Source organism: Trichogramma pretiosum, unplaced genomic scaffold (assembly GCF_000599845.2).
Source record: "Trichogramma pretiosum strain Unisexual culture from Peru unplaced genomic scaffold, Tpre_2.0 scaffold8, whole genome shotgun sequence".
NCBI lineage: Eukaryota > Metazoa > Arthropoda > Insecta > Hymenoptera > Trichogrammatidae > Trichogramma > Trichogramma pretiosum.
In genome coordinates this window covers 2,714,375-2,738,811 of record NW_019641699.1, presented here as the reverse complement: position 1 = coordinate 2,738,811, position 24,437 = coordinate 2,714,375, and the positions used below count along the sequence as shown (strand labels likewise).

The 24,437-nt window shown below is 40.2% G+C and overlaps 1 protein-coding gene across 7 annotated transcripts in view; it reads left to right on the top strand.

Annotated features, from left to right (window-relative positions):
- Window positions 1-24,437, top strand: part of LOC106653041 (nephrin-like) — an 81,668-nt gene that overhangs the window by 4,591 nt on the left and 52,640 nt on the right. For all 7 annotated transcript variants that reach the window (XM_023462513.1, XM_023462514.1, XM_023462515.1 and 4 more), the window contains exons 2-4: window positions 8,262-8,306; window positions 23,283-23,426; window positions 23,511-23,684. In XM_023462513.1, the coding sequence (XP_023318281.1) occupies window positions 8,262-8,306; window positions 23,283-23,426; window positions 23,511-23,684 (363 nt within the window). The remainder of the gene's footprint in view (window positions 1-8,261; window positions 8,307-23,282; window positions 23,427-23,510; window positions 23,685-24,437) is intronic.

Below are 24,437 nucleotides of genomic sequence, written 5' to 3'. Positions count from 1 at the left end.
TTTTCGTAGAAGCTAACTCAGACGAAAGCCACCTTATTACATCTGCCGCTGCGTTCGTTGACTCGCTACGTCGCAATCGTGTTTTTCTTGTATTTATTTAATTTCCAAAGCAAATAGATCGCTTTTTTGAGCGTAAAACTTTGAATTTCAAGGGCAGGATACGTATGCAGGCACACCTTGAAATTCTAATCGTTTAAATTCCATGTTCCTCGATTCTTTTTTTTGCGCCGCGTCAAGTTTCGACACAAAGCCCAACTCGCATCGTAACACGGGGGTACAGTTAAAGTTTTTCCTTTATTGCCTGTTTGTTTGAGTTTTCCTAACTATATTTCACGACTTTTACTTACTGCGAAACTTTTCGCGATATAATAATTCAGCGATGAGTGCGCGCAGCCGGTTATATAGAACGGCAGACCCGTGCGGCCATGTACATCGTGCCCGTGCGAAGCAATGTGTCTTACCGCACACCTACACGTGTATTCGCGATTCTGTAAAAAAAAAAAGAGTCATAATTATTCCGTGACGCGCTATTGTCTCCTTCTCCCCGAGGCTTTATTTTTTTGCAGTATGCTAATTCCAATGGTATACATCGCACAATTTGTCAGCTCTCTCCCTCTCTCTTTTCTGTTTCTCTCTTGATGCTATTATATTCTAGATATATATATAGTCTACTTTTGTTTATAATAATTAAAAATTAATTTTGTGTAACACACAGCAAAACGTATCCAAAATAAAGTAAAAGTCGCGCGCGGTACACCAAAGAGAGGTTACCTCTTTTTCCGAGTACTAGCTCGACGCATGCAATATCACAACATTATTTCGCCCGCCCGCTCTGTTTGTGTGCGTGCGCGCAACAACAAAGCGAAGCCCACGCGATCACAAAAATCAAAATAAAAAAAGTAAACAAACTTCACTCGGCATCTCGGTATACTCGCGTTACATTTATAATATAACGCTAGCACATGTATGCTGTATACATAGCGTTGTTGCGTGTGCGGTGTACACTGCGAGACGTTTAATTCTGAAACAGTTTAAAACATAAATATTAAGGTGTAGTAAGGGTCGGCCCCGTGTTGAAGCGAGCGACAATTTTAACAATAGAATATGGCCTAACACAGGTAGATACCGTACTACGCTCTCTTTACATTTTAAGCTGTTACGGAATCAAACGTCTTATATTGTTCGCAAAGCAGGGTGAAAAAAAGAGATCGTCGACGACGCGGGAAGAAAGAAAAAGGGTATACAAGAGAAAATAAAACGTATATATGTATATATAAATTGGAAGCTTTAATTATTGGGCTTCCAGTCTGGCGAAATCTCACTAGTTGTACAGCGACGAACGAACCGAGAGAGAGGTCATCGATCCCAGGGTGGGTTGCGCGCCGGTAAAGCTCTAATTATCTCGTTAACGAGTATTCTCTCTCTCTATCTCTCTCTCGACCCAACTCTTGGAGAATCTCGTGCATAATGACAGACGATGAAATGGATTCAAAATGATATTATAAACCTACTCGCTACGTTCTCTTATTAACACGGGCGCCTTTTCCGCGTGATGCAATAAATGTCTAGAAATATTCGTTTTTTCCAAAAAAACACAATAAATAAATATATAAATCCGCGCCGCTTGTTAAGTCATTGGCTCTCGAAGCAGTTACGTATTTATGCGCGCATTACGTAGAAAAAATCAATGTATATTGAGACGTATAGCCTATGAAATAACAGACTCACTTTTCCACTCATACCTGCACACATATAATTGCTCAGCGAATACGCGAGAGAGAGAAAATCATCGGATTGCAAATGTGTGCGTGAGTACCGTTTGACGTATACCGTGTGCATGTGCATTTTCCTCCGTGCGCATAAAAAAATCATCGCAATCACACGAAGAGCCGCGAGTAGCAGCAACATCAGAAAACGATACGCATTAACGGCTCGAACGTCGCTGGTTTTCTTTTTTCTTTGTTATTTGCTCGAAGATCAATGGGGATATAATGCCCGTACACAGACACTTGCAGAAAAAGGAAACGTAGAAAAGCGATTGATGGCTGATGCTGCCGTTCGTAACAACTTAATAAACGTACCCGTGCGTGTCTTGTGCTCATCGATACAAGGAAGTGCTTTTGATCAATAAAGTAATACACACATACACTTGCACACACTCACACACTGTGTACGTATTTTAGAGAAGCGATTGCCATTGCTATTAATATTTTTCACGAAGTTAAACAACTGGTTGGATTGTTGCATCTGTCTTTTCCAGACGTAAATGCGTTAGCCAAAGGTTGTGAGGTCATTTTTGTGGTGCATTTTCTCCTTAACTCAGCAAAGTCTGAATGATTAGTTAAATGAATATCTTACAGTTGGTTTGCTCTCAGTCGTTGAAAACGCGGATTAAAATACCACGAATCGCTCTTGGGTCCTTTTTTTGCATAGAAATATAAAATACGAAGTTAAAAGTTTCTTTAAAAAAAGCAGTCATTAGTATACGACCAGACCAAGTAATCGTATTTCTCTTTTTTTGCCCAGCTGTATATAGAAATAAATTTGTGGAAATCATAACCCTGAACTTTTTCAGAGGCGAAAAATTTTTTCCACTCGACCGATTTGAACGTAACCCAACTCTCTCTCTCTCTCCCTCCTCTGCTCGAAAGCTCGAAACTCCATCCCCCATTTTAGTCGAAAATTTATGCCACATCTACAAGAAGGTATTCACGACACGTTTGTATTATATATGCTGGGTACTCGTTGAAGGGGAACCACTCGTGTCTTTTTGCCGCGCGGGAGAGAATTTGCAAAACTGCCCCCTGTCAATGTGTAGTTATTTATCTACTGACGAGAAATTCGACAGCGAGAATAGGGAAATGATACGTGCAGAAAATAAAGAGGAATCATCATGTGCGTATAGATCGAGTTCACTTTTTGCCCCCTGCCAACCACCCCCTATCTCGATTTAGGTATATACTGCTGCTTTTTGCGCACACGTCCGCGCTAGTATACACATGAACACAGCAAGTTATAGCATCAATTTTGTAAATTGACTTTTCTTCAACAGCGTAGGATTTACGAGCTTAAGCTTTATTCGGAGATACTCGATTATATCAAAAAGTAAAATCATATTTCTGTAGAGCATCTATCTCTCTCTTTCTCTTTTACTCTCGAAACTAATCACAACGAGTTCTCTTGTGTATTACTTGTATAAAACAACGAGATATTATATCTCGCGCGCTGAGCTTCGCGCGAGTGCTATAAGAAGCCCAGTTAAAGAAACTTACCTCCTCGTGTAACGCTGCACTACTACCGTTGCTGCTGCTGCTGCTGTTGCTATCTTGCCCAAAACTTGAACGCTGCGGGCTTTTCGCTGGAGCCATTATCCAAAGTGCTTCTCTCTCTACCTACCGTTCGTGCCTCGGATGCGTATAAGTGTGTAGTCCCCGTATATATATTCTATATCTATGCTTGCTTGCGCTTACATATAATTCCGCGCGAAACTTTTGTCAAGATGGAATATGGCACATTTTCATGTAATACGTTGAGGTCCTTTGATGAGCTCGAAAATTTACGTCGACATCATAAATCCCTTATAGTTCAACAAACTTTGCGCTTCTTCGTCTTCTTCTCTTTTTTTTTCATTTCATCCTCCTAGGTGCTCGCTGACAAAGTTGAACGAACTTGGCAGATTCTCTCACGTTGAAATGAAAGAAAAGAAAGAAAAAAAAAGGCTAACAATTCGTGAGAAGTAATAATTACGATGTTTCTTATTAGCTCGTCTTTTGAATGAATATAATTTACCGTACGTTATAATAACGACACTTTTTCTGCGAGATATGTACGTCTTAATAAGGCTCCCTCGTAAACAATCGGCACATCTCAGACTTTCTAGCGGTGCAGTGCTCTCCCGCGCGCGCACGATGTTGATTGCAACGTGCCCGCTCGCGGTGCATACGCGCGATAATTACAAAACATTTCATTCTTATTTATAAATTTAGCTACCTGCGCTCACTCATATTTCCGAGCTTACGTGCCGTATGTGTGCGAGTTTAATAAATAAGTCTACGCTGCACACGATCCACGACGGTTTACCGTAACTATTCGACGTGAGTGTATGTCTCCTACTACGCGTAAGCATAGCAGGAGTATATGCGGTTGACCAGCATCGATGAAGCGATGTTTCCTGGGTGTATTCCCTCAACATGTATACTCACATACATGGCACGCGCATACTACTCTCTGTTCGTGTACACGAGAAACGCGTACGAGACGCAGCAGCAATGTGTGTGCATCAGTACGTGGAGGGAAAAAACAAGAGCAACGTTTGTGAATACTCAATGACTGTACTTTATTGCATGTGTGTACAGACCTTCTCCTTTATATGACAGGTGGATGTAGGCTTGAATTTAACGTTGATTTGCATTGCTTGGGCTTGCGATTGCCGTGCTATTTTCTATCGAGTTTATATATCGGATATGTTCCGCTAGTTGTGCAGCAGTAGCAATAGCAGCAGCGTTGAGTGATTGATGCATATAGTGCAAAACTATGATTTATATCCGGGGGAGGGGGGCGGGGGGGCAAGAAGACAGAAACGAATGTTCTTTACGATTATTTTGACTCGTTGCTTTTTTAGCTTTTCTTTTTTATACGTCCACGAGAGTAAGAGAGAGAAAAAGAGATGATCCACGAGGGAGGAGGGATAGAGAGAAATGACTATATATACGATCTTTATCGGAAGTTAAATGGACTCAATTTTTCACAAAACTGTCCAAACGTATACGCGTGACATTGATCCGCTCTTAGATGAACGTTTATCCCTTTTCCCTGCGTATATACTCCATGAAATAAAAAAGAACTCGAATCCTCGTATCTCTCAAGAGCGCGTTGCACTGCGAGGCAGTAATATGAAAAAAAGAAGCCCGGGACAGCAAGATAAATCAAACTATCTTCCTTGCTCCTCTATGTATTCAAGGTTTTTTTTGCTGCTTTAACCCGGAAAATTGCTGCAAGAAAATATGTTCGTTCAGAACACATACGCACGAACTGTTTAAGAGCGACAAAAAAAGGACTTTGTGAGATTTCTTTCGCACATTGGGGGTGAACCAATCACGCGACGCGCCGCAACGACCCCTCTTGCAAGAGACATAGACGGCACGAAGCAAAAAAAAGTCAAAAGTTACACCTTTAGCAGTAGCATGTACGGACTTTTCTCTCTTTCTATCTGCCGTAATTTCCCGTCAGATAAAGCAACACTTTCACTTGATACTTTATTGCGATTTCAAGGCGCGCGCGAGGGCACGCATCGATTCGCACTCGCTCTTCACCTATTACTTATTTTTCCAGACGTTTCTTTGAAAATGCCAGGATACGCACCAGATGCTTTTTGACTTCTTCTTTCTCGCCAGTTTTCGTGAGTGAGACAAGTTTGACTCGAGCAAGCAAAGATATTTTAACGACGGAGCGATTAATGCTACAGTTATATATACAAAGTGACTTTTGCAGCGAGTCATGTTTATTTCGAAATTGTCTTATTCACAGTGCAAAAGTTTCGCGCAAAGATAGCACGAAGAACAGTTTTAGAGGAAAGAGGGTAGACGCTAGAAAAGTTGTAATGCACTGAGTTAACTCTTTAAAATTCCTCATTGAAAGGGTAAATAATAAAATACAAAGTTCGGTACTTTATTTCCAATTTATCTATACGTCGCAGCTATTGCAAAAAATTAAATTCTCCGAAATTTCCAACTCGCACATGGTAAACAACGAGGCAAAAAAAAAGCATAAATCCAAGTTGCTCGCGCTCCCGTGTACATCAGCACAATAACAAACACAGTGAGAGACGACGATGCAATTCATGGCCTCCATCTCTACGTAGAGTTGCCAGGGCAAAAATATACACGTTTTGACCCGGTCGCTCTCTTTCTCTCTATATTTATATACATCGCGTATGTAGTCCTATGTGCGTGTGTGTAAACGTGTGTACAAAAAGGGATCTCGATTTCGCGCGAGCTTGTATTTATGCGCTCAATATGCCGCGCGCAGAAAAAACTTACATACGGCGACTGTTGTTCGCTCCTGTGCACACGTTCGCTCGTGTGATATTGTTGTATTTTGCAAAGAAAACTGCCAATTCGCTGCTACGGCGTGAATAATAAAAAAAATTTCTATTTACAACGTTTCGTGTAACTTAAACGTATGTGAATTCGCTTGCAGAGCAGCATCGCGTGGCCTGGAAATACGATTCTCGACTAATACGCGCGAATTCACGTCGTAATAACATGGAAAATAAATTAATTCCTGCCAATATGTGATATTAATTTTATTAATACCAGACGTTTCTGCTTATGGAAAATGTCAAACAGCAGCGAAGATAACATATGTCGGGGGATCGCACATCCTCGCGTACAAAATTTACTCTCTCGCCCCCTCTTTCATCTTTTCTGCTATCCAATAAATTATAAGCATGCAATCGAGCAGCGGCGCTGAAATAATCAGCTTATATGAATACGAAAACGAGCTGCATCTGTAATAGGCTTTTATGTGTGCCTAGTGGTAAATGATTTGCTCGCGGTTACCGCCCCATGAAATTATCGCAAAACCACGGCACTCGCTGCATCTGCGATTTCGCCTTGCTAATTTAAAGCTTTGCTTTTCTTCCCTTCCCTTTCCTCCCTGCCTCCCACAGCCCCCCTCGATGGGCGTATGTATGTTGCATTTAACCTCACGTACACCCACAGACACGCGATTAGAGACAGCAGTAACAGCAGCAGTATATTGTATCGTAGTAGTACTTTGTGCTTTTATCACGCAAACTCTTACGATCAGACTTTGTGTTGTTGTACGGTGCCGTGCGTGCGTGCGTGCGGATTTTAATTTTCTCTCGTTCTTTTTTATTTCATCGATCTTTAATGTGCTACTTCCGCTGTTAGCTCATGCATCGACCATCAGGGGGTTATAATTTACATATCGCAAGCAACGGGACGTTTAATTTCTCCTTGTCGAGCTTCGTACACCTCCAATCAACGGTTACACCTCGATGTACTGATTTTTTTTTATTACCGTAGATCATAGCCAAACGATGGATTCTTGTTGTTTTTTTTACTTTTACCGGTCACGGTTAGGTGATTGCCGCTTCTACTGCCTAGCACGCGAGCAGCGTACTGTCGCGCTATACTGGGCAGTTAACAGGCATAAAAGTGCTAGGCTCTTCTTTTGCGGCGCGCCTCCTGCAACTGCGCCGAGCCGAAACGTGCGATTTAACTAAACCGCGATTTTTATCTCCCAGTCACGAGGGGGGTCGGTCGGCGGCGCCGGTGCAATAATGTGTTTGCGCGCGCCGACTGCTCAGATAACTATCTTTTAGTTTGTACGTTTTTACACCTCGTTGGCTAATCACTGGACTTTTAAATGCTCGTGTGCGTTTCAATTTGCACGCCTCAATCGAAATTGCATCAGCTGAAGAGCTGCAAAAAAGGACGTGTTCTTGATTGCGCAATTTTTTTCCATAGCTATACGAGAAAAGTTACGTAACTCGATGATTCTCATTTTGATATTAATTATGAAAAGTTCACGGAGAAAAAAGTCCAAAAGTTCTTCGACTCGGTAAAAACAATACACAGTAGCAGCAACGGTAGAAACACATTTGCAACAAATGCCAAGTCAAACTTTTCAATTCGCTGCAAAAGTTCAATCACATTTTTTCTTCACCTCCAAGTCCTTCGTCAAAAACGCGCGCTTAATCCGAAAAAATAAGCGTTGAATTTTTTCCTCTTTGCCGAGCTCGTAAAAAAAACGGGCCTTGTGCAAGTGGATGTATGTATATTTGCAAAAATTCAAACAACCAAGTACACTGTTTTCCTTACGTCTTTCTATACCTATACGTTCATAAAAGAGCAAGGAAGTTTGACCAAATCAGTGCGCGTCTACCGTGTGCAAAACTGATTTTAAAAAAGTTTGTCTTTCTCTCCACTACTGTCGCAGCAGCAGCCGCCGTTGCGCTGCAGCACAGCTCTCTTTTGTTGTTCTTTGCTTCACTTCTCTCTCTTTCCCTTTTCCTACGTCTTTTCTCATATCTTTTGCACCTTATATTTTAGAGCTGTAGGAATAAACGAATGAGAAAAAAAGCGCTAAAGTTTTCAACGCTCCAGTTGACTTTTCGATCGTCTTTTGAAATGAAGGGCTGTTCTAGGGTAGACTATAAGTTTTAGCATAATTGAGCAAAGCTTTAAAATTGAAATATAAAAATATATTTAACGTAATTTCGTTTTCTGTTTCAGGTATGTCAAGTTTCCCACACTCGGATTCGTCCAATGTCGTCTCTCGTAAGTATTACTCACATACGCATCACGCAAACACTTTCCAAGCAGTCACAGTCAAATATGTAACAATTATCATTTTTCCTTACTTTGAACATAATGAAATCACAGTACGTCGTGCATCTCGCAAATTAAAATTCCCACCCAGTACATTATCTTTTTCGCTCAACCTGCAATTTTTTGTCCTTTTAAGACTCTATTCTTCGCGCATCTGGCTCCTCTCAAGCGTATAATACATTGTGCTGTGCTCAGCAAAGACGCGAACGCGACGTCCCCCTTCAATGGACGAAAAGTCTTCGAAGATCCTTTTCTTTACACTCGCAATATAATATGTGCGTTATTAACTCGCTCTGCGCGCAAAAGAAAATTAAAGGTAAATATATAACACAGTAGGATGTTATATAGCTGTCACGCACGAAGCGACGACAGGCGTAAATAAAAAGTCACTGAAGTACTTTTTAATGATATGTGCGTTCTTTGATATCAAAGTATTTATATTATGGAGCGACAAGTCGAATGAATATTACGTGTTTTTCTTTCAAGTTTTGCAGTATTTAGATAAGAAAAACCTGTAACAAAAGAATCAGTATATGAGTGATTATATATATGGTATATAGAAGGTAACGCGATAACAGCTTTAATTAAATCTTATTGTTTTATTCTACAGAAAGCTTTGAGCGATTAAATAATAATAATAATAATAATAATAATAATAATAATAAAGGCTAAAGGCAACAAAAATGTATACTACGTTCAAAGTTCTAATATTAAGACGGGAAAAAATGGCAAGGGCTTAAAAAAAACATTTTTTTATAAAGACGTTTGCCGCGTACTTTTTTAATGTAAAATAATTACTGGAGTAAAAAAATCATGATGATGATGTAGGATAAAGATGTGTTCCTTAGAGAAAGGTCTAGCGATAGATACAGAATCCTTGCCGCGCGTATGCGCAAGAACTTTCGTAAAAAAGCTAAGCTCTGAAAAAGTAATGAAGTAAAGGAGATGGAGAACAGCATCAGCCGGAGAGAAAGATGCGTAAAAAGGAGAGGAGTGTAGCGCGCGCAGGGGTGTAGAAAGGAAAAAACTTTAAAACTCATTTCCGTGGTTTCTTTCATGATCTTTCAGCCAGTACTTTGCTCTTTTCTGGGCGCGCACTACGTTAAAAAAAAGAGTACGTTGCTGCTACTGCTTCGATTATCGATGAAAGGTGAAAGAATAAATTAGTTTGTCGACGATGAGGTGAATTCAAGGTTCACGAACAAACTTCCTTTGGCTTTTTTTCAAAGCTGAGATTTTTCACGCGGTTCGCTTGTTATTTTTTTCCTTCTTTGCTCCCTTTACTTAGTTGAGTATTTTCGTGACGACCGCGAGTTTTATAACAAGTAGTTTCAACTTTTCTTTCTATCATTCATTTTAGGTCAAATCGGCTAAAAGTATTAAGACCTTCTCTCTCGTCTCCCTTTTTTCGCTGGACAATCCTTACATTTTACCACTTAAATCACGAAAAAAGAAGTAGAATGATATTCCGACCAGCTCGATGGTCGTCCGGTTTTTTCCCGAGTAAGTAATTGTGTAGCTATTTAAAGAGGTCCGAAAGACGAGCTACGATACTAGCGAATCTTGGCAAAATAATAGACCTAGCTGCTCGACAGAGGAAAACTACAGCAGTAGCAACAGCAGCAGCAGCAGCAGTAGTAGTATGTCCCTCGGGAGAGCATGAACTTACATGTGCGGTAAGTTTTGCGAGGAATTTCGCGACTCTCTGGGCTAACTTTTCTCTCGAGTCGGAAGAAACTCCCGACGTCGTCGATAAATTATCATCTCGCGGACTCGTGCTCGTTAACGTCTAAAGAAATAAAAAGGATGTTCGCTCTCGTTCTCTAGCTCTCTTTTGTGTGTATCGCCCAGACGCGAGCGCACACACCGACGGCGGCGGCGGTGGCGGCTCTGCTTGGCCATTAGATTGCCTCCAGCTGGTCTTGTGTTGGTGCTTACTTTAATGAAACTTTCGTCTTCTTTGCCTTTCCCCGTGTATACCTCACCTTTACTCAACTTATTATTGTTAAAAGTTTTAAATACTTTGGAGTATAATGTACTCGCAGTTGCAGCTTTGTTCGCGTATATATATCGCGCGCCAAGGTTTCACTCGCGAAAGAGCGGGTAATTCAACCCAATCGCTTACGGAGAATCAAAAAATATATGTAAATTTTGAATACCGCGCGCAAAGAAAAATAAAGAATGAGAAGAGAACGAAAACTCGAGTCAGTGGAAGTACTAGGCGCTTAGTCGGACAATAGCCGAGCGCAGCGTCGCCGCCGACGCGACGGTTTAGCATGAGATAACCGTCGGGGAAAGAGGAAGAACCTTCTTTCTTGCAGGTTTAGATAGCCAATATAGCAAGAGTATATATTCTCACTCGTTTGAAATTCAAGTTGACACTTTCCTCGAAGCGACTAGGATAACGATTATAGCTTCTATTTCCACTCTCGGCTGCCGACGAGGTTCGCTGCGCTGGAGAAGTTCATCGTTCATCTCTCTCAATGACGGATCAGGACCATAAAATCCGAATTAAATAGAAAGTGGCACTTGCCTTTAAATCGCAGTTGACGAAAATCTAGCCGAGATCGGGAGAGAGAGAGAGACGTGGAAATATCGTTCGACCGCAAAATCTCTCTCTCGGCGTCGGGGGGCTGCTACTACGATAACGAAACGAAGCGAGAAAGAATGCCGCGCGCCGCCGAAGAAGCCGAGAGAAGAAGAGATTAAGGCACGAGGCATAATAGTTCAATGCGAGTTCGTGCAGTCGGAGTTTTCAGCGGTAGCAGTGCAAAGGCGAGAGAGAAAGAGAGGAGGACTGCCGGGGCGGTGCGGTACAAGCATCATAGCGAGTGTTAACGAGCTCTACTCGAGAGGTGAATCCATCCTCTGGGATTGCCAAAGAATACATTACGTTGGCGGGGCTTAAGCTCTTTTAAATTCAACGAACTAATGATTCCAACTACTTAGGAAGTGCTCAGTACGCTAATTATCGAACCCAGTGTGTGTTCTCTTTCGACTGCCACTGTCTTTTTTGTGGGTTGTTTTCTAATCAGCTTTTCTTTCATCTCTTTCTTTTATCTTAGAGTTGTTTGTTCATTTTGTTAGTCCATAAGATTTCGGAATGATTTCCCTGCCTCGTTAATTAGCCCGGCTCGTGGTACCTCGAGTGGTGGCGCTCAACGTTGCGTCAGACTTCGTCGTCTTCGTCGCCGTCGCCGCTGCCTAAATACATGCAATATGCAAGACACGTACAACGAGAGAGAAATGTGTTCACGTTCACAGAAAGTCTCTAGAATGCTCCCTTCCCTAAGAAATATTTTTGGTTAATCGATTTTAAGGACTTTGTTATATTTTATACGAATCTTTTCGACAAATTTTCTCAGCTTGAATGTCTACATCCATTGTAGCAAGGATAGCTGATCTTTTTCGTTTCTAATAATTTCTCAACGAAGTTAAATTTTCATCTAACTCCGTACCTCTGAAAGGTTGCTTTCATCTCCAGGATGTCTCGCTACAGTGGCAGTAGGATTTTGATTGTCTTTCGGAGAATAGTTAAACTAATCGCTAAACTTTCGTCAAAGTCATTATATTGAAATACCTCATCTGTATGTGTATATGTGTGCGCCAGCCTAAAGACTTAATCTTCTATTAAGTTTTAACGCTATTTCGACTGAGCTAGAGAGAGGGAGAACAAAGTTTATCCCTTCCACCTTCTAATTGTCGTTTAGATGCTTTCAAAACTGTCTTGTTCTCCACTACGTCTGTGTGTGTGCGCGTGTGTCTATTTCTCTCTGGGTCACACTGACGAGCCTTAAGACGAAAAGATATTCCGCCCCTGCTTTTGTGAGCTTGTGTAACTGTGCGCACAGAAGTTTAAATCATTTAATCTCTTTTCCTCGTCTGCAACTAGTTACAATAATTCCGTGTATCATTGCCATCGAGAGTACAAAGACTCTTCATAGTGTGCTTGAGAAATGATCCCATTGAAGCGAAAAATGAAAAATTGCATTAGTCTGTTAACTCATCCGTATAGCTCAGAGTTTTAAAAAGGGTTGAGCTGTAAAACGCAATTTTTCAGGATTCTAAAATTAAAGCGATTAAATACTGGCGTAGTAAGCAATAAGACCGTAAAACGTAATTTTACCGCTCGATACTGTGCTCATTCAAAGGCAAGACTTGGGTATAGCCGGAGACTAGGAACAGGTGCTCAACCGGCAATGCGCGCCCGTTACAAATCTCGGTGTATATGCAATATATACATCAGCGAGTTTATAGTGGCTACTCTATGTGTTCTCCAAAATGGGTTAAGTGCTTTACGATGGATTGCTCAAGGACACCCTCATAATTCATTGGCCACTATTCACGCGTACGAGCGCTTGGCCCGCTCGTGCCAAGCCAAGCCTTTCGGACCATGCTGCGAGACGTACTACCACTGCGCCTGATGATTAAATTCCATTGTGCTAAGAAATATACACGGGCGCGTTCGTGAGAGGTAATCACCTAACGCAACTCTCTACAAGTTAATCAAATTTTGCAAGCTTTAAAGCTCGCGTAAAGAATGCTCGAATAGGTGAGTTTTTTAAATGTATATTCTCGAGGGTAGTTCAACGGTCGCTCTCTCTCTCTCTCTCTCTCTCTCTCTCTCTCTCTCTCTCTTTTCTGTCTGTTGAGTGTGCTTTTACCATGTTGAGCTACATGGCTGATCCAAGTTTCGATGGACTTTGATGCGGTCTACGCGCTGGACTGTGTACGACTGCTACTCCTCTCTATCTCTAGGATTGGAAGGGGGCGGGGGGGTAAAAAAATAAAAATCATGGGAACGGGAGAGAAATGAGTTGGCGATTACCTCATGTATACGAGTGCCCGTCCTGTATATGTAAATGAAACTTACGTGAAATGTGAGGTTTGGTAATTAGGATAACAGGGTGCGCGCAGTAGCCGGCCAGGATGAAGAACAATTTTCCTAAAAGGCGGTTACGTATATACTCGCAAGTTTACTTCCGATCCGTGAACATCAAAAGTATAGATATATCGTCGCATGAGTTGTCGCAGAAAGACGCCACACTTTTAATTAAATAAATCCTGGATTTATGTGTAGTGAATAAGTCGATTACCAATGCGCCCCGTGAATGATGATATTTTAACGATAATATATCGTAATAACACGTTACGGCTCCATGCTGCACAAAATGAAACTATCTCTTTCTTTCTTACTCCACTCGAACAAGTTGAAAATTCATCTTTGTACGCGTACGGAATACATATCTCAAAACAATTGAAGGGGATAATGATAAAAGTACGGTACAATACTACATCAAGAGTCTCTTTTGCCTGTCTGTCAATTTCTCTCTTTCTCTCCCTCACTTGGCATTTCAAATGAGAATAGCTCATACGTAGTAAGAGAGCGATGCCAGAGCTATACGAGTTTAACGCGAAATTTTGTTTGCTCTATCGTCTAAGCACGCGCGAGAGCTCATATGTGCGAGTCAAGAGCCGGTCGGGGTCGAAAAAACTACCCGGCTTTTTCCCTAATATTTTCGATTATGCATTTTTTCCCCTCTTGCTCGGACTTTTTCATACTTTTTTATAGTTAGTACTTCCTCGCGGCTAATATGGCACGGTGTATGAAGAGATGAAATGTGTTGCTTTCACCTTATGCGCGTCCTGCAAAGCACGTTACGAGCTTCTACATCTAGTTTCTCGCCAAATGTCTTTTCACGCCCTCTTGCCTTCTTAGGAATGCCCTATATATGAGTGTAAGCTATATGTTGCGACGAAAAGTTGCCGCTTACCCTACTGTCTCTTGTACTTGTTCTTCTAGTTCTTCCTCTTCTTCTGTCATTTTCTTCCTCCTCTTCTTGTTCTGGTCGCGCTACGAATAAAAGACGACGACAAAGGCAAAACTTGTCTCTCATTGCAGTGCTGCAATAACGACTCCCGACGACGACGACGACTATGACGGCGACGGTTAACGTCAATAAACGCGTCCGTACCAAGTCCTTTCTCTGTTCTGCCAGTAATACAATTCTATGCGTTATATATCTATAGTTTTTGTTCTGTAAATACGTGGCAATAGATTTTCCTGACTTCTTATAATCGATTTTTGCCTCCCATTTTATTTCCTAATGATTATCCAAAGCTGAAGAGAAATAATTGAAGAAAAAACGAGCACGAACTCTATTGAACGAAAACGTGACGTTACGAAAATTATTTTAAGCACTGGGATCCGGAACGAAAAAAAATGAGGAAAATTTAATAATTTTGTTATTGCAGCTCTTTTCTTGTGCAACAAAGAGATTTTTTCTACATTGTTTAAATAAAATGAAAAAAAAAAGGGGAACAAGATAGTCGTACAACGGAACTAGATATATATTTTGAGCAAAAGTAGAAGAAGTAAAAGAGCATTGCAGAAAAAAAGATAGATTATGGAACTGTCGAAGTTACAGAAGCTATATTCCGCCGCTGACTCTTGTCAAGGACCAGGTGGATGCCGGGCTTTATCCGATTTCAAAGAGAAGAGAAGAGAGAGAAAGAGAGAGACCGAGATCTATTCGACTGTATTTCTCTCAGTTAAAGGTGTATAGATACCCGGTAACCCTCTACTCTATTTTCCTTTGCTGCAAACCAAACAGTATGCAAGTTTTACCCCGGATATCTCGAGAGCAGCGGTCGATCAAGTGGAAAAACTAAAGTATTTTCTCTTACCAGTGACATATATATTTGCTCCTGTGTATAACACGGGGAATTTTTCTCCTGATCATTTTAATTCTGAACGCCTCGAGTGACAGACGTACATCATGTCGAAAAATTGTTTTTGAGGTTGCGCATACGCGAGTGTGACATTCAATCACAGAACGAATTTATATGCAATTTTTCACGTTACGCTTTCATTCGATGGTTTCTTAAATTACTTTCGCGTTAGACTGAAGTATAATGACGTATAAAAGTTGGCAGGTCACGAAAAAAGCGGATAAAAAAAAAAGATGCGCGCGTCTGACGAAAAAAGTTTAATTACAGTGAATCTTTTTTTTTCTTTGAAGTCGAGTCCATATGTGCACACTCGCATAATATAAATGATATAACTGGAACGCCGTGCCGTGTTCCTTTATTTTTTAGCACACAAAATATTAGAGCAATTAAAAAATTCAAAAAACTGCATCATTCTTGTTCAAGAAAACGAGCTTCCTCTCTGTAAGCAGTACTCGACGGTAGACACCATACACGAGATATCATTATCCTTATGCTGCTACAGCAACAGCAGCAGCAGCAATGACGAAGATGGCAATAGTGTGCTGCATTTTAATTAAAACATCGTAATACACCCCTTACCGTCGTTGTGCGCACACTACAGCGTTAACGATGTAACCGTATATAACGCCGAGACTCGCGAGCTTTTAGAGATGTTTTATAAGCGACTGGTCAAAAAAAAAGGCTGCGTGTAAGGGGCATAATACGAGCACACGAGGCCAAGGGGATATGTAGGTACAAGACGGCTCGGAGCCCCGCAAGTCCGACATTCCTTTCCTATTGCACGAGCCAAAAAGGGCTGGTCAGAGAGCCATATAATATAATATAAACTGCAATAGCAGCGAGCGGCGCTTTTCAAAGCGCGACGCTTTCGCCATGGTCTGCTCGTGACAATCGTGAATACATACACGTATATAACGCAAAGAGATTTACCGTGCCGCACACGAGGTTGCCCGTTGCTGCTGCTGCTGCTGTTCGCAGCTCGGTTATTTCACGCGCCAAGTTAGCGCAGGATTTCCTCTTGGAATATTTGGGATTATGTCCGTATCTATGCTACCAGAGAAGGTAACAAAAAAGAGAGGAGGTGGAAGAGGAGGAGGAAATATTTCATATTGACGGGGGAAAAATTTGAATTATTCATTCGGACAAATTTTTCTCATCTCTTCGTACAACGCATTTTTCTTTTTTTCTCTTTTGAATGTATCTTGAAAAATGAATTTGACCACTATAAAACTCGCATGCGTACAAAAAATAAATAAGTAAGTCATCAATCTAGTGATTGGTAAAACTTTATATTTATCTTGTAATTAGATGAGCGGAAATTATGTACATCACCATTAAGTCAATGATTCATAGGTACGATATCGCAGATTAATCCGTGCCTTGTAATAGAAAACAGAGCTTGCCAAATTCGCATTCAAGCGCAGAGGGAGAGATTTTAGTCCGTAGGTGCATGAAATTACAATTATCAAATAAAAATATTAAGAATCGAGAACGGAAAGAAGAGCGTGAAAAATTATGAAAGATTACGCAGCGAATATACGCCTTAAAGTGACGCAGCTGCAGGTATTATACACCTCGAAGCAGTATATTTCTCCCACGCAAAGGTGCGCTCGCGCGTTAAGTCTTTGTTTCCTCTTCAAATTACTCGTAATTATGCTAATTAAGAGAATGCATTATTAATGACAAATCTTCCCTTTCGCGGGCATCGCACTCGAAAATATACATCTTGTGCCGCGCGTACACGCTCCGACATTTTCATACTCTCTTTGCTGCATTGGTTTCATAAGCTCCGTATATGCAATGAGAATTATCTTTTTTTTTTTTCATTTTTCGCGCGTGCACTCACCTTATCCCTTTTTGATTAAAAGTAATCATTGTAAAGAAGCGATTAGTAATTTTTTTCGAAAAAAAACCACTGCCACGTTATCGACTGAGGCTCTTTCGAGCGATTAACTCATACCAATGAGCTTCAAAAGACAAGCCTAACATTTATTTAGTTGGTAAAATTTAATTATAAACTTTCGCGAGCTGTATTATAACGCGTCGCCTCCCTTAATTACAGCTCGTTCATAATCCGTACACTCAATAATCCCATTATTGCTTCATGTCGTACAAGCGCGCTTGAAAATAGAAGGTGGTCTCGCGAACGTTGACAAAATAACGAGGAGTAATACAAAAAAAAACTTTACAGCTAAATCGATGCTTCGTCTCTTTATAGCCTTGGTTGTGAGCCTATACACACCCAATAGTTTTATAACACCCACTCGCTTGCAGCAGCCTCGCTGGAATGAAGGATTCCCCCGTTCCACCTCCTTAATTAATCAGAAGCGAAGGGCGAGATAGTTGCGTTAAGTAAGATATTTTCTGAAGACTGCGACGAGCGAAGGGTTGTGTTTTGCCAACTGTCAAGGGAAAGTTTATTGAGTTTGAAATTTATGATGGTATTTACGTCGCTTGCTTCTTCTTGTCAACTTTGAACAAATTCTAGAATAGATGAATACTTTGCGGAATATCATAAATATCTTTGATTCAAAGGACAAATAAGAAAAAATCCCTTCATAATAAGCTTAGTGAAATTCTAGCGCGGAAAATTTTTCTTCTTCATAATTGCAAGTTATGAGAGGAGAAAAGCCTTAGATTGAAATTCAGCTGAGTTTTTAGTCATTCGAAGGTATTGCTTTCAAGCTTTTTCTCTCTCTCTTTCTCTCTCTCTCTCTCTCTCTTTCTCTCTTCTCTTAGAGTCATCTTGAAAGAGAAGGGTGGGAGCCCTTTTGAATACACTTTTAGAATAACGATCGTGCATTTCGAAGGAGAGTCTTCGTTAAGACTACCGAGGTTTTCTTTGCGAGTTTCTAAGTAGCTTTTAAGTGCCCTCTCCTAGACCTTAGCCAGTAGTGCAGTCAGACAGTAGTATATCATGTTTTTTTCTCTTCCTGCTTTTCCAGTTGCACTATCGAGTGCGCACTGTACTACGCGCGCGTATGTTTTATTACGTTACGTCGGCCCTTTTAAGGCGCCAAACTTGAATTATAAAAAGAGCAGTAGTAGCGCTTATCAGATAAAATTCCAGACAAAACAGTAAAACACGAAAGGAAGAGTGAAGCGAGAGTAGTAGGGAAAAATAATTTGAAAGGAGTGTGCTCCAAGTGCAGCTTTTACGCGTCTGAAGCAATTTAGCTGGCAGTCGATGGCTTGACTGTTTTACGACTGAATGAATGGTAAGATATGCTCTAGATACAATTCCATCGGTTTCTCATATTTTATAGGGCTTTTTTTGTTAACCTCCTACTCTCGTAATCTAGTTCTTTCGTTATTATTTGTAACTCGGTGCCGGGAGCTTCAGAATAATTAGAGTTTGCGATTAAACTGTCAGTCGTTACCAAAAAAATTTATTATTCTTCGTTGATGAGGCTCGGCAACATTTACCGGGCTGCGCTTCTAAAATTGTCGAGCAATTTAACGACAAAAAAGCTCGTTCCACATTTGCGTTGTTCGCGCACAGGCCTCGTCATTTTCGTTTGTTAATTGAAGGGGTGTATACGCGCGCCCGCGCGCGGGCCTATATTGTAGTGGCTCATCTTCGAAACAACTTATGAGAGGCTGCCGTCGCTTGCACACGTGTGTATGTGTCGGCTTAAATCCTCTGTTAGAGCAAAATAACTAGCTCATCGTTATCATCGTAGACGTCGCGCTGTAGACATGAAACCGACGCAGACGACGCTTGTGATGCGCTGCATGCACACAACATGCATGAAGGGGGCCAAAGTAGCTTTCACCTATGAATATTTTGTCGGGGCACTTGACCAACATTCGAGCACGAGCTCTGTGTCGTTGGCGCGCATTTTTTACATCATTATTACGATGTCACGATGCGTTTGAGCGCGAGGCTTGTAATTAAAACTGCCCTCGGTCCTTTCCTCATTTAACCGCTCCTTCCACCTACCGTCCCTCCTTACCACTCTCTTTGCCGAATATAATTCCTTTTTTCCTGTGAATGCAGTCACCCAAGCCTTACTTTTGTCTTCTACCATCCCTAGAGATCTAATAAAGTTTCCCGTTCGTATTCGACTTGGACATCTCTGAACTTTCTTTTTCTTTTTCCCCCTTCTTCTCTTTTTCGTATCCTTTTTATAATACTTTTTTTCCATTCACTCAACTCGCGAAGTTAACTATTAAAGATGAAGAGAAAAAAAGTGATAATTGAAAGTTCATTTTTTCCGTACCGCTGATTATAGCGTATAATTACATGCCCTTTTTTTCTTCAACCATTTACTAACTTGAATACTGGTCGATTCGTTCGAATAATTTTGCCGTTTTATTTCAGCTTTTCTAGCTTTCAATCAGAATTTTTCTCGTGGTAAAGTTTCACAAAAATGCCCCGCAATATTTTAGTTTCTAGTCGCTGAGAGCGATTTAAGATTCCAATCGATATTTGAAAGGATTTTTTTATTGTTAACATTTGAAAAGGAAAAAGTTTATGGTTTTGTAGGAATCTCTTTTTTTATTTCTGTGCTTCAAAACTAGCACGGAATATCTACAGCTGTGTATAAATTACATCTCATTAAAATTTAATTTAATATATGAAAACATATTTTATAATCAAGTATTTACATCTAATAGTTTGAATTTTATTTAAAATTTAATTGTTGCACAAAGACAAATTTTTGATTCGTAAACTGTTCTTGCTGCAAGCCTAAGAGTTGAATTCTTACAAGACATTATTCATTTTAGTGGCTCTAAAGATGGCATACCGATGATCTAAAATATTTAAAATTGTCAACTTTTTTTAATGTCTATTTAAAATTTTTAATGTAGAATGAAATTAAGAAGATTAATTGAGTTATTTCAAAATAAAAAAAACTGAGCCGATAATTGGTTTATGTTGTACTAAAGTGTGCGTTAAGTATTTCAAAGTTAACGTTCGAGATAATTTCTCCAATACTTTTAAGTATCTTATAAAGATTCAATTTGCTCTCGTCACTTATTCATTCGTCACTATCAGTAATTTAAGTTTGAAATATTACACTCTACTGCAAACTTGTTAATGGTTTTTAAAATTAAACTACTGTCATATTTGGTTTATCGTCACGGTGAACCATTGGCTAAAATAAGTTCATTCAAAGGACTACCGCTCAATGAACCTTTAAATTTTTAATATAAGTCGGGGTTTGGAAATTATGTTACAAACAGTGTCGAATTTCTCTTTGATTAACCATAAAATGATGGAATACTTTTTCTGACAGCCATTTTTGAGCCACGTACAAAGTTTATATATCCTATTTGACTATTTAATGCGTTTCTCAAACACCATCGTTGTCGCAATCAAGCTCGTCCAGGCATTTAAAAAAATGGCGTATAAACCCGTAAGCTTCTTACATAATAATAAACGAGATTTAGCCATTGTCATATTCCGTACATGGTTTTTAATGCATTCAAACATTTGACAAATGAATAAATGAAACGACACCGCAAGTAAAATAAAAGGCTTTTCCTTGCGCTAACGACGCTACTGCTTGCAGTCTGCACGTTGATATTTCTCTCGGTGCTACACCGCCGCTGCTGATGCCCACCATCCATTTATACATGCGTATGCAAATGTGGAAAAAGCGCACCAAGGAAAAGCTTCGCATACATATACACCGGCCAATTATACCACGTAAACGAAGTAAACCTTTTTCCCTCTCAGTTCCGTGGTTTTTATTACTATATATGTATTTTTCTCATTTTTTCTTCTTACAAATAGTGTTAAAAATTTTCATATAAGAAGACGAACTTTCCATTTTGGACTCATACGCTCAAGTGTGGATCTCATAATGTACCAGAACTTTTGCAACTAGAAGAAAACATGAGCTCTTTAAACAAACGTATTGTTTTTGTTGTTTCGAGACAAGTAGCTTAAATAATAAAAATTGAAAATTGAAAATGTAACTCAGTCAAATTTCAGTTTGAATTCTTGGTAGGAATTTTGGTATCTTCATGCCAAATATAAGCTACAGAGTGATACAAAATTGAAAAGTTAAATTATTTAAATAATGAATTAATCGTGAGTTGTTCAAAAGACTATAAAATTAATCAAGCGTTCTCTGGTAAACCAGGTTTTATTGATAATTTTTAATTTTAATTAAAAGAACTCTGCACAGTTTTACAAGTATATATCTTTCGCATCGTGAGCATACAATTTTGTCTTTAATTGAAAAACTTTTCCTTTTTTCTGACAATTACAACTTAATTTGCGATGCTTTTATGCTCCACTTCTGCGACATTTAATATGGTTTAATTCACGTAGCATTATATTTTCCTTTGCTCTCCTTTTCCATTCCTTCTGTCTCATGTACGTTCGATTCTACGCACACATGACTATACAAAAATTTCGGTACACGCCTGCACATCCCCGCGATTCAACCTGGCGTTCCACGTGTGTCCCATTTTCTTTAGCGCGCAGAGCTAATGAAAGTCGCCCACCGTGTGCGCATATACGTGAGCACGCGCTAGATACACGCGCATATATTTAATACAGAGACACTTATTCTGCAAATAACCAACTTATAAATTAACGAGCTCCTATGTGATTATCAAAATAATATAAAACTCGAGCGTCGCGCAATATGCGTTTTGCACACATAACTGCGCGCGATCCTCATTACCGAAATTCTCATTAGGTACAGCCGCGTACACGTCTCACCGTTTTATATATATATATAATAGTCTTGCTTTTTAACAAGTATACAGGCCGTTACACGTAGATGTATCCGCACGCACGATATCGTGAGATAGGAAGAAAAAAATCCTTTTCGTTCTTAGATTATGCAATGCGAGCGCGCGCAGCATATAACAAAAGTTTTTGACTGTTGCTGCTGCAACGACACGACGTTTCTCCTCTTGCTGCAGACTGCAGTATTATATGAGCGAGCTAGCTCGGCTTATAACGACGCGAGAAAGCAGCGACGAACTTCAACGCTGCTAGTCCTCCGTCTTATCGTTATCAGCTGCTGCAGCAATAGCAGTAGCAGCAGCATCACAACGAGTTGCATGTTCTACAATTTGCCTACGAAGTTGTCAGCCTCGGGGCGTGTTATACTCCGCTCCTGCGCTTTTATTATTATATCATTTTCTATTTTTTCTTATTTTTTCTTTTCTCGCTCTTACACGGGCCTATAATACGTAGACCGTCGCTATACAATAAACGCAGACATTGCAGTTTTCTTCATAACGAGTACCATGTAATTATTATGAACGAACTGTTGAATCGAAATTGAACATTTTTCAAGGGGATAACATTTTTCATTACTCGAGGATTTATTCGAGTGTATCTGGCGCTTAAGTAAACCGTGGCCAAGTGGCGTGGAGGAAATTCGCAAATATTTTTCAACTTCGTCTCTCGCTCTCGGGAAGCTTAACACAATGACTCGGTTAGTCTGATGTATCGAGTCTCGTTTTTCTCCTCGTGCGGTTGCGTGCGGTCGCAATCGCCGCCGACGCCGTACCAGCTAGCCCAGCTAATGCCCAGCTATTACTTCGTTTATTAGATCGATCGCGCCTTAGCCAGAGAGCCAAAGAGAAAGAGAGAGAGAGAGAGAGAGAGAGAGAGAGTGCGCGCGGCTGCACAGTGAGGTAAAAGAGAGAAAAATGATTCGCACACACATAGCTCAGACCGGAGCAAAAAAGATTAATCGGCAAATAGAGGGATAACTGTGATGTAATAAAATTTTATTTGAAACGAGAGAGCGGTAATATTGATAAAGTATATACGCACATATACACCGAGACGTCGTGGCGAAAGTCCACGCGAATATAAATACCTGACAGTGGCATTGCATTTTTAATTTGATTTTTTTCTTCACGAGGACACTCGATCTGCAGAGCTATACCTAGTAGAGAGCTATACCTTCCCCTCTTGCTACTGCACAAGCGCAAAAATGTAAATATAATCAAACTAAGCTTGTTATCTTATTCGATGAAAAAACTATACGCGTTCTAATTAAATTTTTCCTCTTTATCCCCGTAGCAACTTTTTTTTGCTTCCATTCGACAAGCCCACTGGTTATGATCACTTGGAATGTTAATTACTCGAGGTATTGTGCAAAGGCCCTCGACATACAAAATCTTTATTTAACGATACTTTAACTGCTTGTAATTGTAAAAAATTAGTGAAGGAAACGTTTGTAAAGAAAAAAATCACGATTAATGTTACAGGTGCACTACCCCAGTCGTTTCGCGTCAGGCCAAGCAACAGCTCGGTACTAGAAGGAGGAGAAATTACACTGCAATGCGAGGTCAATCATCGAGTCGGCATCGTTCAGTGGGTCAAAGATGGCTTTGCCTACGTCATTCTAGCAAGTGAGTAAACTATACTTTATTCTGCTTTATTAAAAAAAGGATAAAATGGAAAAGATTATTAACGTGAATAATGTTCTCCTGCAGATGGTGACATCGTAGGTCATCCGCGATGGCGGATCGAGGGCGAGCAGTCGATGGGCGTTTACAATTTGCATATTAGAAACGCATCGCTGAGCGACGATGGCGAGTACCAGTGCCAAGTCGGACCCAACGGCAGGATCAAACCAATCCGAACGAACGCCAAGCTCACCGTTCTATGTAAGTACTTTTTTTTATAAAATAAACAGCGATTACTTGACGATATGATACAATGAGACATGCCAATACGATGTCATGAAGAGAGTAATTTACTAAATTAGCTTTGTTTTTATACTTTATATATTGTATTTTATTTTAAAATACTCCATTTGTTGACGGAATCAAAAAGCTTATAATCTAAGTACAGCATCTTTGATTGCGACAAATCTTGTTACAATACAAAGTCAATTTTGAAATATCAATCCTTAAATGTTAAATTCAAAAGCATCAAACATTACAAAAGTTCTAATCTGTCTCTATTCTCATGATTATCTTTTCAATTTTTACGGGTTGACTACCCATGCCCAACACACCTAAAGAAATTTCCTTTAAAATGAATATCGCACCTGGACCACATAGTTGTAATCCCACTCAATTTATAATTCGTAAGGGTACGCAAATGCGGTATACATATAACGAGTGTAAACGCGGCTAAAGGCGAGCATTGTGCTTTCAAAGACTCAAGGGAGTATAACAGTGACGGTGGCGGTATTGGGTCAAAAAGGGGGGATGAGGGAAAGGGGGGCAATAGTGGCAAGCGGAAATCCGATTAAAGACAGAGTCCGCAACTGCGAATCGAATCGTTGCCTTTCCGCGTAACAACATCGATTGAGTGAATGAACGAGAGACAGAGAGAATTCGAGCGTTTGTTTGATTTGGATACACGCGCGAAGCGCGCAAATAATCGCATACACTGTGCAAGGGGGGGGGGGG